The 16106-nt window shown below is 40.0% G+C and overlaps 1 protein-coding gene across 1 annotated transcript in view; it reads left to right on the plus strand.

The window, feature by feature from the left end:
* Nucleotides 1-5211: 5211 nt before the first annotated feature.
* Nucleotides 5212-16106, plus strand: part of SH3BP5 (SH3 domain binding protein 5) — a 39667-nt gene continuing 28772 nt past the window's right edge. The window contains exon 1 of the mRNA XM_053466707.1: nucleotides 5212-5538. Coding sequence (XP_053322682.1) covers nucleotides 5452-5538 — 87 coding nt within the window. The 5' untranslated portion in view covers nucleotides 5212-5451. The remainder of the gene's footprint in view (nucleotides 5539-16106) is intronic.

Raw genomic sequence — 16106 nt, forward strand, 5'->3', positions numbered from 1 at the left:
TCTCTTGTCTTGTCTTAATGTGTGCAACATAATTTCCGAATATTTACAGTAGCTCACAAAAGTGAGTACACCCCTCACATTTTTGTAAATATTTTATTATATCTTTATATGTGACAACACTGAAGAAATGACACTCTGCTACAATGTAAAGTAGTGAGTGTACAGCCTGTATAACAGTGTAAATTTGCTGTCCCCTCAAATATAACTCCACACACAGCCATTAATGTCTAAACCTTGGCAACAAAAGTGAGTACACCCCCTAAGTGGAAATGTCCAAATTGGGCCCAATTAGCCATTTCCCCTCCCCGGGGTCATGTGACTCGTTAGTGTTACAAGGTCTCAGGTGTGTTAGATTTGGTGTTATCGCTCTCACACTCTCTCACACTGGTCACTGGAAGTTCAACATGGCACCTCAGGGCAAATAACTCTCTGAGGATCTGAAAAAAAGAATTGTTGCTCTACATAAAGATGGCCTCAGCTATAAGAAGATTGCCAAGACCCTGAAACTGAGCTGCAGCATGGCGGGCAAGACCATACAGCTGTTTCACAGGATGGGTTCCACTCAGAACAGGCCTCGCCATGGGCGATCAAAAAAGTGGAGTGCACCTGCTCAGCGTCGTATCCAGAGGTTTTCTTTGGGAAATAGATGTATGAGTGCTGCCAGCATTGCTGAAGGGGTGGGGGGGTCAGCCTGTCAGTGCTCAGACCATACGCCGCATACTGCATCAAATTGGTCTGCATGGCTGTCGTCCCAGAAGGAAGCCTCTTCTAAAGATGATGGGCAAGAAAGCCCACATTTTCCAGAAGACAAGCAGACTAAGGACATAGATTACTGGAACCCTGTCCTGCGGTCCGATGAGACCAAGATAAACTTATTTGGTTCAGATGGTGTATAACGTGTGTGTGGTGGCAACCAGTTGAGGAATACAAAGGCAAGTGTGTCTTGCCTACAGTCAAGCGTGGTGGAAGTGGAAGGGTCTGGGCCTGCATGAGTGCTGCCAGCACTGGGGAGCTACATACACACACACACACACACACACACACACATATATATATATATATATATGCACACACACACTACCATTCAGATGTTTGCAGTCACTTAGAAATATCCTTGTTTTTTTGTAAGAATAAGTTACCCCAGACTTGTGTGCGTTGAACAATAAAAAGTTGGACTTGTGAATAGTGACAAATCTACTTTAAAGAAAAGATATAATAAAAGTACATGTTTCTCCAAAACAGGTGGTTTGACAATTCGAAAAGTACCATTATGTTTAGAAATTAAATTTTTAGAAGAACAAGCATTTCTGGCATCTCTCCGTCTGAGCCAAAGTTCAAAATGAAACACCTAGCAGATCTATCAGGTATTGTATATGAACCGGTATTGAGTGTTTAATCACTTTTGTGTTACCCAGAGTGAAATCTCTTCCATATAGGCATCTATACTTTAACTCTCTTTTCAATGAGGTTTCAGATTACTAAGTGAAGTTTTCGTGTATGAGGTGAGAGCCTGCAACCCTCACAGGTGTTAATCTGTATCATGTTGCCTGGAATTAGGGCAATTGCTGACAGGTAATGAAAATATCTAACACATTAAAAGTTTATATATTTTCCTTAGACGCTTAATGTTAGTCTGACCACACAGAGTCACGGAATTTAGTTTGTTGAGTTCACACACACACACACACACACACACACACACACACACACACACACACACACACACACACACACACACACACACACACACACACACACACACACACACACACACACACACACACACACACACACACACACACACACACACACACACACACACACACACACACACACACACACACACACACACACACACACACACACACACACACACACACACACACACACACACACACACACTGTGTATATATATGTATATATATATATATGTAGGTTTGACTGCCAGCTTGCATCAATTCAACCATCAACGAAGCACCACCATTTTTATTACTGCTGTGTTACATGCATTCATAGATGTTATGAATGAAAAATAAAGTGTAGGGATAGGGTCAAAAGGGGAAACTTGGGGTATATGATCCATCGTATTTTTATGGAATTTGGCACAGCTTAAGCGTTGCAAAATTGGCCTTTAAACAGTTGAGGAACAATTGACTGCAGCTTTAGCATCACAGTGAATTTCCATCAAATCTGACTGCACTGCTACCCTGGTCCCAAGGGATCTTTTCCTTTTATTACTGCGGTCTAAAGAGAAATATTCTGGTATGCCGACTCCAAGTAGATGAGATTCCAGCAGTCTGGCTGTGTATGAATCTGCCGAGTCGATCTTTTTATTTAACTGTTTTTAATGTCCACTCTTATTGGACAGTGGGACTGAGAATGGACAACATTACAATAGACAAAGTAAAATATTAAAGGGAACGTCCAGTGTCCCAGGCCGCGCCACCAACGAACAATGTATATTAAAGTACACAGTTTGGGCTTAAACCTGCTTCCTCATGAACACCAGGCACTTGACCCTAGGCCAGCCAACCCCGGGCAGGAGAGTTTGCAGAAGACTTGTGGTTTTAACTTTAATATCCCCTTATGAATGGCCACCACTGACAGGTTTCTACGGTGCAAAGGCCCTGAAAATGCATAATTCAACGTGAAAGGAGACTTGAAAGAAATCTAGCTGATTTTACTATACAATTTACAGGGCCAGCCAAGCTTTTCCTGCAGGAGAGAATCACTGGAACTTAATAATATATAGTGAAGTCAATGACTTGAAACACTGCTATCCTGTAAACTCTCCTGTCAACTGTGCTTTTAGTGAATAAACTCCAATATATTATCCCATTCCAACAAGGTATGTTGTAATTTTTGAATGTGTGGTATTATTAGTTTTAGTTATAATATGAAACAAACAAAACCTTTTTTTTCAAATATACATAAATAAGCCAGAACCCTCCTCATCCTTTTTTTTTTCTGTAAGCCCAAATTGTTATGTGATGTACTACTTGTTATGTCTTATCTACCCATTATACCCATTATACATATGATTGTGCTATATAAGCAGAAGAAGGCTTTAAAATTTGGGAAGCAGTATTGGGGGGAAAACAAGTCAAGAGTAATATCTAAACCAAACAATATGTGACGCCTCTATATCTACTGAGAGCCATCCCTCCTTTTTAAGTACCGATTTGATTAACGTGATCAAGCATTTATTAAGATAATGAATAATTTTAATGTTTGACTGTTTGTATAAATTGTTATGTTGTGTAAGTCTTTGTCCTTTTTCTATTTTTATAGGTTTAATAAAAAAAAATAAAAAAAAATGATTGTGCTATATGAATCAATAAAAATAATATTGTCATGCTGCTGAGACCTGCTACCGGCAGCTTACGGCCAGCTGGAGCCACTCTCTATGCAGCGTGAATTAACCAGAAGGCTGTCTTCTGAGAGGTCCAGTTGGGAAGCTGGTGAATCGCAGCAGGTGATCGGCTTTGACGTGCAGCTGGGAGCGAAGCAGGCTGGGCACCGGATTTTAAAAACCTTTGTCTCTGTCTGACTACCAATTAAGTGTACCGACCACGGCATTGCCTGCTACCTGTTCTGCATTCGCGTTCTAGCATCCTGTGGCACCTGTTCTGGCAGCATTTCCTATACAGGTATCCCGCAATTCCAGCAGTGCTTTGCTACCCATACTCAGTAACATCAGTGGGCAGTCCTGGCCGCATCCCGCAAGGGAAGGATCCAGGTAGCCGGAGCTCAGAAGTTCCCAGGAATGCCGATAACAAACATTTCCAGAATTAATTCATAGCGGATGTCATTAGTGCCGGCTTCAAAGGATCCACTTGTGTACCAAGAAGCCTTTGGGGGGCTTGTATGATATGGAGCACCTGTACGTAAGCATTGCAAGATTAACTTACAGACCCAATAGGCTGGTGTGAGAGACAGATGTCCATGCATGCAATTCTACATATGGCCACATGGTGGTATCAGGAATAAAGCAAAGTAACTACTGAACTAAAATTTACATTTAGGATGGTTTGTTTGTGCATCTATACATTGATTACCTTTTTCTAGTTGCACTAGTTGTGTTGGCCCAAACCTCTGTACATTGGGACTGATAAACAAGTATGCAAGTGCAAATAAATTCTGAGCTTTTAATATAATGTGGGTGGGAATGTGAGATGTAACATTTTAACCTGCTAAGGAAGGACACTTGCTTCAGTGGGTGAGATTAAAGGCAAGGCTAAGACTTATGATATGATTTTCTGTCAGTATGTATAAGTGTGTGTTAGTGTGTGTGTCAGAGTGAGGATGTGTGTGTAAATATGTGTGCCAGAGTATGTTAGGTAACAAGGGGGTCACAAGGGGGCAATGGGGTCACTTGGTTTTAGCTGCCCCAGACCAGAAGGTGCCAGCCCACCCTTACCATTGACACTACTGATGTTTGTGCCTAGCAATTAAGTGATCCTAGGTGTTGTTCTCGATAATGCCTATGAAAAGCACCCTCACATAAACACACCATTGCTCACCCCCCCCCAAACTCCCTGAACACAAAAGGGATATCAATGGAGTAATGAAAACAGAGGGATTTGTGTCACAATGGGGAATTTCCCTCCTAAAAATGGACACTTAGAAGATATGTGAATGGGCCACCACATAATAATTGTTTTTTTTAAGAATCTTATCTTTTTAAAATATAACCCAATTAATAAAACTTTACTTCCAGGTAAATGTATACCTCAGCATTAATATTTAACCACAGCATTTAGAAAATGTCGCTTTTAGTTTCTTCCACATGATCTTTAAATGAGAACCAGAAACCGCCCAAGAATGAAATCCATTCTAAATATTATTATTATTCATTGTTTTATATTGCGCCATCATATTCCATAGCACTGTACAATGGGATATATTTAGAATATAAAGAAAACGTAAGAATAACTATAATAATAACAACCTAAAAAGGAAACAACCATAAATCAAATAACATTTTGAGTGCTGCCAGGCTGAGAAAAGGGTTAACTATAAATTCCCCAAGTGAAGTTCCTCCAAATAACCCTGATGGCTGCAAGAGCCATTAGTTTCTTAAAGCAGCCACATTCTCCCTGCAATAACCTCATGCACATCCTAATCAAGCCCAAGCTGATCTCTCCCTCCCTCCTTCCAGTGACAGCTAAGAAGGGTGGAGACTTATGATTTCCACCCCTAGCTGCTTGTTCCCATTTCCAGGCAGATTGCTTGCCCTCTGTGTTCACTGCTGGTCTGATTCCCTGCAGTCCATGCAGTGTGCTTGCAGAGGGGGCTCTGTAAGACAGGCTGGCTGTGAATGTGACCAAGGAGCCTTGCAGGGGAAAAGAGGGGAGCAGTGACTGATCATAGCAGACTGCCTTTTGTTCTCCATCCACTGATCACCAGCTGCAGTCATAGCTATATATATATATATATGCATGCATCACAATGGAAACCATAGCAAAAAGGAGCAAGGTTCAAGATAATGTCCAGCATCAAGAAGAAGAAGAGGAAGAAGTGGACCCCAGAATACAGGTATTCCATACAACACTGCTCTGCATTTTGGGGCATATTGGCAGGGTTGTTCTGTCTGGAAGGGAGGAGGTGTGTCTGGGTTTGCCCCTTTAATTAGGACAGGGCTCTAGATATCTTGCTACAACAGCTCAGTATTGCTTATCAAAGGGATATGGGCTATTTTTAATACACATTGGCAATATCATGTCTTACTGCTTTAGAGTAATGGCTCAGAGGAAACACGCCAACCAGGAAAGGGTTAAGGACAACAGAGCCATAGCACAAACCTGAATGTTTTCCTGAATGCAGTTCATCTTAATACATTATTACAGTATATTATATTTGTATTCTAATATTCTTAAAAACAAAACAAAATTAACATGCTCAGAAGAAAATATAATACATACATATTTAATTTATATAATGAGTATCCAATATTGAATCTAATAAGAGAAGAACACTATAGCATGTGCTGTAAACAGTAGTATAGATTGTGGGTTTTGTGTTGTCTGTATATTTTGCGTCTGTGCCAATGCTGCATACAGTGTTGTGCCAAGTGATTGTCATTGTTATCTCTTTGGTGGTGGAGAGTATTGTAGAAGACAGTTCATCAAGGTGTAACAACTCCTAAAAAGGATTTTCCCCAGGGGTACAACTTCTAACTTTTGGGTATTTTTTATATAAAACTCTACGGATCCTTCCCTGCCTCCGTTACTCTTCTCTGTCTGTGGTTGGACTCTGTATATGTCTATCTGGCTCCAAAAATCTCCAGAAATGATCCATCCTTGCAGTATGCAGCGGTGTAGTACCTTTGTGTCTTAAGGTACTGCAGTAAGTAAAGCTAGCACAGAATGTTATGGTTTCGGATGGATCTACTTTACAGGCAAATGAATTGTATTGAACATAGAGCGTTTTATTACAATGTATGTTGAATAGTTTGTGTGTTCGCATGCTTTAGTTGAAGGCCAACCATGCATGCTGCAGCGTGCCAGACGCAGGTAGAGGACAATGGATAATAATAGACTATTACATCAGCAGGTACATTGTGTGGGTATGTGGCAGTGATGTTGGAAATGTGACATCCTTTGAAGCTTGTGGTATTTAAGATGCACATTTCTCTGTTATATCTTGTAAAATCTTAGTTTTCTAGAAGAAAATACTGTATAAAGTCATAATGCTGCAGCTGCAATTTTTGTAAATAAAATGAAACTGTTTTTTTTCCCATTTGTCCTGGCTTTTTTTTTAATTATCTTTTTGTATCATGTTATAAACATCAACAAAGCATGTACGACTTTGTTGGCGGATAAGGGATACTGGCAATGAGGTGTAAAACACTGGTGAAATACATGTATGGGCACAATACATGCACTGTATATGGGAAATATAGTGTGTTGGCATTTTATCAGATAGCCCTCTCCTTATTATTTTACATTATTCCATGGCATTATCATATATAATGAAACTATTTAAGGTGATGTTGAAGGCTAGGTTTCAGAAAGGAATTTTCTCAGATGAGGTCTTCTGATGAAAGCTGCATTACTTTGGATTTTGATGATGTGGTACTTAGACGCACCATATGAGAGAATCGCTGTTACGAAGACTCTGTGTAAAATGAATGTATAAGGTGAATCATTCCTATATTGCTAGAAGTCATTTTTGGTTAACTAGCTCAGTTGTATGGTCTATGTTTTATTATCTATTTTGCTAGGATAATATGGATGTATAGCTAGAGATCAATAGAACATTGCTCCATCAGTTCTATTCTAGAGGCTATGGCTACTGTGTTTCTTGATTTTGTTGGGGAAGCTGTGTTTATCATTCTAAATTACCATTGATAACTTTATACCCTTGATGTGTAAAGGTAAAATGCATATCTCACATCGCCAGACTCTTCAGTTCTCATGTTATTCTATGGAACCTGTTCTTCAGTCAAGAAGGAGTTTATGATAGAATGGGAGAGTTTACGTCGCTATTATTTTGATTTTGTGTCAGGGCCTTTTGAGGGCCAGAGATGAGAAGCAATGCAGTGCTGTCTTTTTCAAAGGGTTAATCCACCTCTTGAATAGGGTAAAAAAACAGATGAGGAACTTGCAGGTTTGGTGTGGCTTGTCATGTGAAGATCCTACTAGTCTTATGAAGAACATTGTCATCTATTCCCTCTTTCCTTATTAAAACATGTCTAAAGTAAATCTGCCTGGAAAACCCAGAGTGATATTTGTGAAGTACAAATTCTACTTTATTTTTATTGCATAATGTTTAAAGCAGACTATTTTAGTGAGGTCTACTTTGGGCCAACATTTTTGTGAAGTGTAAAATCTGGCCCTATCTTTGTGCTCTTGTACATTTATTAGGGCATTATGTGTCAAGGCGTCCTTTGGGTGTAACCTCTTCTTGGAGTTTGCTTGAATTGCATCATATTTCACCAAATCTAACTGATGATCCTCGACTGTATGTTCCTGAACCAGTATCTAGAATGTCCAGAGGAGTATGGGAGAACACTGCTCCTCCATACATTTCTGCCTTCATAAAAAAAATACTTACTTGATCTTTACATTCTTCTCATGTTCTAAAGCTTTCTTCCTCGTTTATCACCTTTTCCTGTCTACGTGACTTCACACGTGCTGCCCCATATCTCTGGAACCAACTTCCACCAAACCTTCAACATTCCAGAAACATCTCAAAACCCACTTCTTTAGAGAAGCTGCACCACCTTAGTGGCCAGAACTTCCCTGTCACTGATACAACCACCTCACAACCTCTCACCTTTCTCTGTTCCTTATGTTTGTCACCCCATTCCCTCAAAATCATAATCTTGCTGGCAGGGCTCTCACCACCTAATGTATCGATTTGTCTTAGTCCATCAATTTTAGTCTTGTCATTCCCCTTGAATATATGTATTAGAAGCGTCGTGTAAATTGTTGGCGCTATATAAATAAAAGATAACAAAGTGGGTTGTAGCCTGTTATAAATATGAGAACAGACATAAACTGTGTTTAGGAACCCGTGTTATATTGATTGTAAGCTTCTGTTAATACGGTATATCTGCCGAGCTACGACCCAATGCATTTATGACTCCTTCGCATAATTGCATTCTTCCCTCTAGTTCTAGAACAAAGAGTTTGCAAACAAGGAGAAGACCATGATCCTGCCAGATTCTTCTTAAATGTGCAGTTTAAGATTTCTCCGAACAATATTCTAAATATTAATCCTGAATGTTGTTCTCGTGGACAGGAGTTCAAAAATTCTTGAAAACAGGACACATGGGGCTGGTTATGTTTTAACTTTATGCTCCACAAAAACTAATCGTCTCTTACCTGGAAGTCAATGATTACAAAATGTTCTAGTTATAAATTGTACGGTTAATATTTGCCATAATTGTTATACAAACTTTTATGCAATGGAATACAACAAACATTTGCTTCCGTTTTTATTATCAAAATCACCATTATGACTTTGCTCCTGGACCTTTGATGATCTAGCTTACTACTGCTTATTTACTAAGTGGTTTATTTACTAAACTGTGAGATGAAACATTGATGCCTACCTTGTATAATGCATAGAAAAACTCCATGTTGGTTTCTCGTTCGTAATAGTGTTGGTTTGATGTTATGTTTCATGTTACAGCAGCTAATCCAAATCTCTTTGCGTGAACCCCTATTAGTTAACGTAATGTGATTAGCGGTCACCAACGAGGGCAGCTCTTCTGATTGTATTTAGTTTAAAGATCCTTTGTAAAGTATTGTGTACGTACTAAAACTCTACGTTGCTCTGTGTAATAACATGTTAAACTGTAAGCAAATAAAGGCACCCCCAAAATTGACATAATATATGTGTGTTTGTATGCAATATACACTCACTGGCCGCTTTATTAGGTACACCTGTTCAATTGCTTGTTAACACAAATAGCTAATCTGCCAATTACATGGCAGCAACTCAGTGCACTTAGCCATGTAGACATGGTTAAGACAACTTAACCATGAAGCTGAAGTTCAAACCTAGCATCGGAATGGGGAAGAAAGGTGATTTAAGTGACTTTGAACGTGGCATGGTTGTTGATCTACTGGAATTTTCACGGAGAACCATCTCTAGGGTTCACAGATGGTCCGAAAAAGAGAGAATATCCAATGAAAAGTGGGTGAAATGCTTGGTGATGTCAAAGGTCAGAGTAAAATGGGCAGACTGGTTCGAGATGACAGAAAGGCAATAGTAACTTTGAGCCTCTTAGTACAAATTGAGCATTGTTTAAAAGCGACAGCCTACCTGAGTATTGTTGCTGACCATGTCCATCCCTTTATGACCACAGTACACCCATCTTCTGATAGCTACTTCCGGCAGGATAATGCACCATATCACAAAGCTCACATTATCTCCAACTGGTTTCTTGAACATGACAATGAGTTCCCTGTACTCCAATGGCCGGCACAGTCACTAGATCTCAATCCAATAGAACATAAGAGATTCACATCATGGATGTGCAGCTGACAAATCTGCAGCAACTGCGCGATGCCATCATGTACATATGGACCAAAATCTCTGAGGAATATTTCCAGCACTTTGTAGAAAGTATGCCACGGAGAATGAGGCACTTCTGAAGGCAAAAGGAGGTCCAACCCAGTACTAGCAAGATATACCTAATAAAGTGGCCAGTGAGTGTATGTAATGCACATGCTCAGATGAATTTAATTCTGGGCACTAGATATTACGTACTCCCTTTGCGGTGGCTTTGCGTTAATCGCCAGCTTGCTTCCCTATGTGTTTAACTTAATTGATTTCTAGGACCATTTTTATATGTTAATGCACGTAGAGGTCTATTTTTGCATGGACTCCTGTGTATAAAGTTTTATTAGGTAACAAGACAAAAGTCACATTTTCTATCTCCTTAGCTGTATCCACTGAAAGGAGGAAGTGTACTTAAGTATGCTGCCATACATGTGCTGTAGTACTCCCACTGAGATCAGGTTATGTTTAGCTAGTATTTCTTCTCATACAAGTTTAACTTCTGTTGACTTTTTGGTGAGGATTTCACAGTACGTGTGCATGAAGAATATGGGAGCAACCGGGGACATTTTTTAAAATTGAATTCATGCAAAATGGACTCCAATACCCATCTTTACACAGTATAGGATTGCATTGTTCTGTTAAATAGCACTTTCATATTACACGCATTAGTACAGAAGAAAAGTTTTCTTGGGACATAACGCTACAAGCCTTAGTAATTATTATTACGTATTGTTTGTTAGATTGTACTCTCATCTGAAAAGAGTCCTCCTTTCTTTTTGTTTCTAGAAGTCCAGATTCTTATGTGATGCACTAATTGTGATGGCCTATTTATCAGCTCTAGGGATCTGTGGAATATGATGGCGCTGTTTGTGGGATAAAGATGGCAAGTGCTATGAGTCCAATCTGGGTGCTGGGGCAAGTCCTGTGTGTGCAATATGGGAGCCAGGGCTGGCCTTTTGGGTCAGCAATTTAGGGTTTCCATGCGTTATTTATTTGATCTATATCTTCAATGCTGAACTGAAAATTACATGCAAACTCATCTATGCCTGCAATGCTATGTTTCCATGTGTTGTTTTTTTGATCTATGCCTGAACTATAATGAGGGAGGAAAAGGGAGGTGTGGTACTGGGAAGGAGGGAACAAAGGGACTTTGGGTGTGGGTGTGATGACACAGCAGGAGGGTGGCGCGCCCAGGGCACCTGAACACCTAAATGATCGCGACCCTCGTCAATGTCGGGTCGCTCGATGGACCCGCACCATTTATTTGCTATGTGATCAGCATAGTATTATGTTCCTCCCCTGCCCTGTGACAGCTGACTCCTATTCTTAAGAGTGCAGCAAGTATTTTCTTTTGGGTGTTGGGGTAGAGGGCGTAATTGCATGCTAGGGCATGGGGGGGGGGCGGAGTTCAAGCAAGGACTCAATGTCAATGGTAATTATAACAGCATTGCCTTTTTGGTTTTGCTGATTTTCTTTTGTGGCCAAGAAAGTAACCTAGCTTAATTCAGTTAAAAGCTCCATTTCTATCAATGTACAATGGCTTTTAAAGTATCCGCAATGACTCACACATACAGGATGAGACGGTAGTCGTATAATATAAGAAAGGCTCCTGCCAATTGTATGTTCTTTGGCAGCACCACAGACCTCATTGATGTTCTTCTGGTCTATTTGTTTCATTAGTCTTTAGACAGGACTGATCTGAAGATAAGCTGAATTGATCTAGCTCCCAGGAGGAAGTTGACAGCTGTTAACAGCTTTTAAATGCTGTTGGGGTGTGTGACTGATAATAAGACAAAACCTTCCCAAATATCCCCAATATTCCCTACGTGTCAACAAATCCAAGAGTCTTTCAGTGTCTTTTTTATTTTTTGTTTCTTTGAGTCCAATCCACAAGCACGGCCCGTATCATAGTCCTTCGGCCGCTTGCACGTCATTGGCTTTTTTTTTTAACTACTCAGGCAGTCAGTGATTCTCTTATATGCCTTCCGGCTGAGAATTTGTCTGAACAGGCAGGATGGAGTTGTTGACTGATACATTTCCACAATGCAAAAATCACTCTGTGACATTGCTTGTGGACAGGTCTGACCCACTTTAATTTGACAAGGATTTTATGCTTGTGTACTGTCTTACTTAAGTATATATTGTCTATGAAAACCCTATATGGTTTAACCTGCTTGCACGTCAAGTCATTTTGCAGTATAGTTGTTTTCCCTTTAGTTTGGAATGATGCATTATATTTTATTTAGGGTGGTATAATTACAGCTGCTCTATTTTTATTTTCATAATGATTGGTATTAGGTTGTGTTTCACTGTAATAAACTGTTTGCTAGGTAGGAAGCTCTTTAATTACTCCATGTAATATTTAATAAGATTCGAGAAAAATAGAAGGTGGCCTATTGCACGTTGTACTTGGTAAACAGGCAATGCAATAGAGGGTCAGAAAAAGCAAGCAGGGTGCTGAGTTGTATAGCTAGGGGCATTAATAGCGAGAAGAGGGAGTTGGTTCTACCACCCTGCAGAACTCTGGTCAAATCTCACCCAGAGTAGTGTGTATGGTTCTGGAGACCTTATCTCCAGAACGATATTAACATTTTAGGTAGGTGGGCTACTAAATGGTTAATGGTTTGCAGAATACTAATTAACAGGAAAGAGGTGGCGGAAAAAAGAGAGAGGTGAGATGTGATAGAAACAGTTAAACCTATACTGAATTTGCAAGAATTTTAACCAAATTTGCCGATTTCCAAAAATGAGGAGGGACCTCAATAATACAAATGAAAATGAAGCAGGAAGCTCTGGATGTTGTTTTGCTTTTTGTTGCTTTCTTGGTCGTGCTTTCTCTGTGTCCCCCTACCTTCTCCATCAACCGCTTCGGTCTCCTTTTCCACAAGTATGCTTCTTGTTTTGCCTCGTATTCTTTCTTGGTCCTCTTCTCCGCACTACCTGCTCCCTTACCTGGCTCTGCAGTAGGGTGGAGCTTTGCACACACCATAGGGAAAACCTCATCCCCTTTGAAGGAATAGGAGATATGTTGTTGTTTCAGTGGGGGAGGGGCCATGGCTCCTCCCTTTTGTGTAAGTACTCTAAGAGGCCAGTATAACGCAGATGGATTTGTGGAGAAAGAGTGTGTAGAAACGCTTCTTTCTCTGTTGATTCATCTGCAGTATTCCTGCCTCTTGAATTACTTACAGGAGGAGGCACAGCGCTTCCCACAAGGACAGCTTCTTTCTTTCTTTCTTTCAACCAAGAAGAGGAGGGCGTGCCCAGAGGCTCTGCCCATTTGCCGAAGCACTCCGGGAGACCGTGTTAATAGAGGGAACAAAATTGGTTGTCCAAAAACGATTGGACCAAAAACCAAATGAAAAGTTTGTCCGGTTCATATTTGGTCCATTTTCACAAAGTACAAGAAGGAAGTTTATTTCAATAGGAGGAGAAATGTCAGAAGAAGAAACTAGAGGATTAGATGTTTAGTTGTAATGTATGGAACTTGTGTTTTACTAAAAGGGTGGTGGGTAAATTAAACGGCCTCCCATCACAAACTGATTCTAAGGCAAGACCAAGGGCTGATTAAGGTCCTTACATTAGGAAAAATGTGCAGACTAGAGAGGACAAATGGTTGTTATCAATTTATTTTTATTTGGAAGACTTTAGTATGGGTTGACAGGTCTGTAGTCTATAGTCATGGGTTGTGGGTGGCTACATGGCTCCCAAGTGGCCCCCGCCAATTTAACATTCACGCAAGTTCTTGAGAAGTGATAATGTCCTCCTGTGTAGCTAGGATCATGCGAGTATATAGAGGTGGGAATAATTTGTAATATCAAGTTCCCGTATCCAAAATTAGAATTGTTACGCTAAAAAAAATAGAATCTTAATGTGTAAGGAGTACTTAAGCCCTAGTTTCATGTGAAATGAATAGAACCCTTTTTTTTTTTTTTAATGTTGCCAAACACAGCTACTGAGAGGTATTTCTCTCTAGTGGTGGCTCAAGATAGGCCTTCAGGGGTCTGATGAGACCCCATGTGCATTTGGTGCTCCCACTGATTTCACAAATGTGGTATCATTTCATGGAAGTGTCCTTCAGAGTTTTTTAGCTTTCTAGCTCTGCTCAAATTCCCTTGTGGTGGAGGGTGGAAGGAAATGGCAAAGCAGTGTTGTGTATACTCCTATAGGAAATATGGTATTTCCTCAGTGATAAAACTCTCAGGCATGGAATTTGCTTAGCAATGTAGAATACTGACCGTTCCACCTCTGAGGGTGATATGCAGTTTTGACCTTTTGTCATTTAGTTTTTCTGTACATAATTGTGAAATGGGTCTTATTGCTATATCCTTTTTGATTTTTTTTTTTCCCGCTTTCTTTGGTGATAAGACCATGCACCACAATCCATTCTATACATAACAACTTTGTGTGGTAAAGGCGAATAGTTTTTAAACACTGTCACATACCCTAATGAGGGAATAGGTGTTCTCAATAAGAAAAAAACATTTTGGACCATTATAAACCATCTTGAGGGCCATATGATTTTATCAAATGTCTTATCTAAACAGGAGATTGAAATCTCATGTCATACTAATATTTTACAAGATTTGAGGTTGAGCCCCGACATAGGAGACCCAGGACTTTGATTATCCCAATAGTGTGGTGGCTAATATCTGGGTTTAGGCATAGCAAAGCCAGAGTTGTGGGGCCCAGTACCTGTAGATAGGGGATGCCACAGGTAATATATGGGGCAGGTAGCCCAGGTATGCCGAGTCAGGTACACAGGACAGATGGTGAGTCGATGCCGGGGGCTGTATACTAATTGGGTAGTCAGGCGGAGTCCGTTTTGGTACATGGTGTAGGTAGTTGGGTATAGCCAGGTTTGGTGCACAGGTTAGGTTGGCAGGATACAATATTACTAGACAGAGAGTAGTCAAAACAGGTCAGGGTAGGAATCAGATTTGCTAGGAAATAGGTGCAGAAACTCCAAACAAACAGAGGCCCACACCAAGGTGCCTGAATCCGAATAATAATAATAGTTTAGGTGAACATCAAAGTTCACATTTATCAACGGGTTCAAAGGTTTAGCATTCCTTACATTACTCTGAGAACAGGATAATGGAATGGTCTTTGCACCCATGGGCCTTTAAGGGTATACTCTAATGTGTGTAACAGTTGAATGTATACAATTGTCTTTTAATATGTACAGTGAGTTTGTGTGTATAAAATACATGCTACTTGATCCAATACGTTAAACAGTTGGACCAAACTGTCATAGATAATTTATAATTAGAAATATGTGTCTATAACCATTTGTAGTGTCTAATTTATGATATCTCACTGTGGTGTCAGTTCATATGGAACATATGTGTCACCCTACGTAATTTTGGATGCTTTTAAAAATACAATCTGGATTTACGGTAACTTAGTTAATGGTCCGATTACTAGGTGACAGAAGAAAGTTTTCTGATTGCTAAATTTAAGAAAAAAGTGTGGAATCTGTTAAGGGCAATATGGTACACTTCTCCCTACAGTGGATCTTTTGTGGTGTTCTTCTTATATGACCTAGCATCTACGTGTGGAGGATGTGGGGGGGGTCTGCACATGGGTTTGGGTCAAGCTGCCTACCTCTATGTATATATAGATGTTCTAATGGTTGTACTACACTGATGCTGCTATGTTCGTATCCATATATGCATATTTTTTCTTTGCTGGCTATTGTGAAATGCGGTAAAAGGGAATATTTTTGTTTTTCCTAAAATTTGGCAGCAGAGCCTCCCCAACTGCAGAAACTCACAGAAAGCTCCCAATCCTAGATTGTTATTTTAGGATTGCATGTTATAGGATGAGAGGGCGCCCTGGAGATATGAGCAGAGAATTTCTGTAATGAGATCCACATTTTGTGTTTTATTTAACATTCCAGACAGAGTCACCACAACCCCCACAGACGGTGTTACAGGAAATGGTCTTCTAAAAACACTAAATGGGCCTTATTTCAGAAGATCTTATTCTTAATGTAAACAATCCATGCTAATGTACAATTCTGTAATTTCTTAATGTTTGTGATAGTGAAGGACATTTTTCTGTTTGCAAAACATTTCAGGAAAATGTCT

This window comes from Spea bombifrons, chromosome 5 (genome assembly GCF_027358695.1).
Source record: "Spea bombifrons isolate aSpeBom1 chromosome 5, aSpeBom1.2.pri, whole genome shotgun sequence".
Classification (NCBI taxonomy): domain Eukaryota; kingdom Metazoa; phylum Chordata; class Amphibia; order Anura; family Pelobatidae; genus Spea; species Spea bombifrons.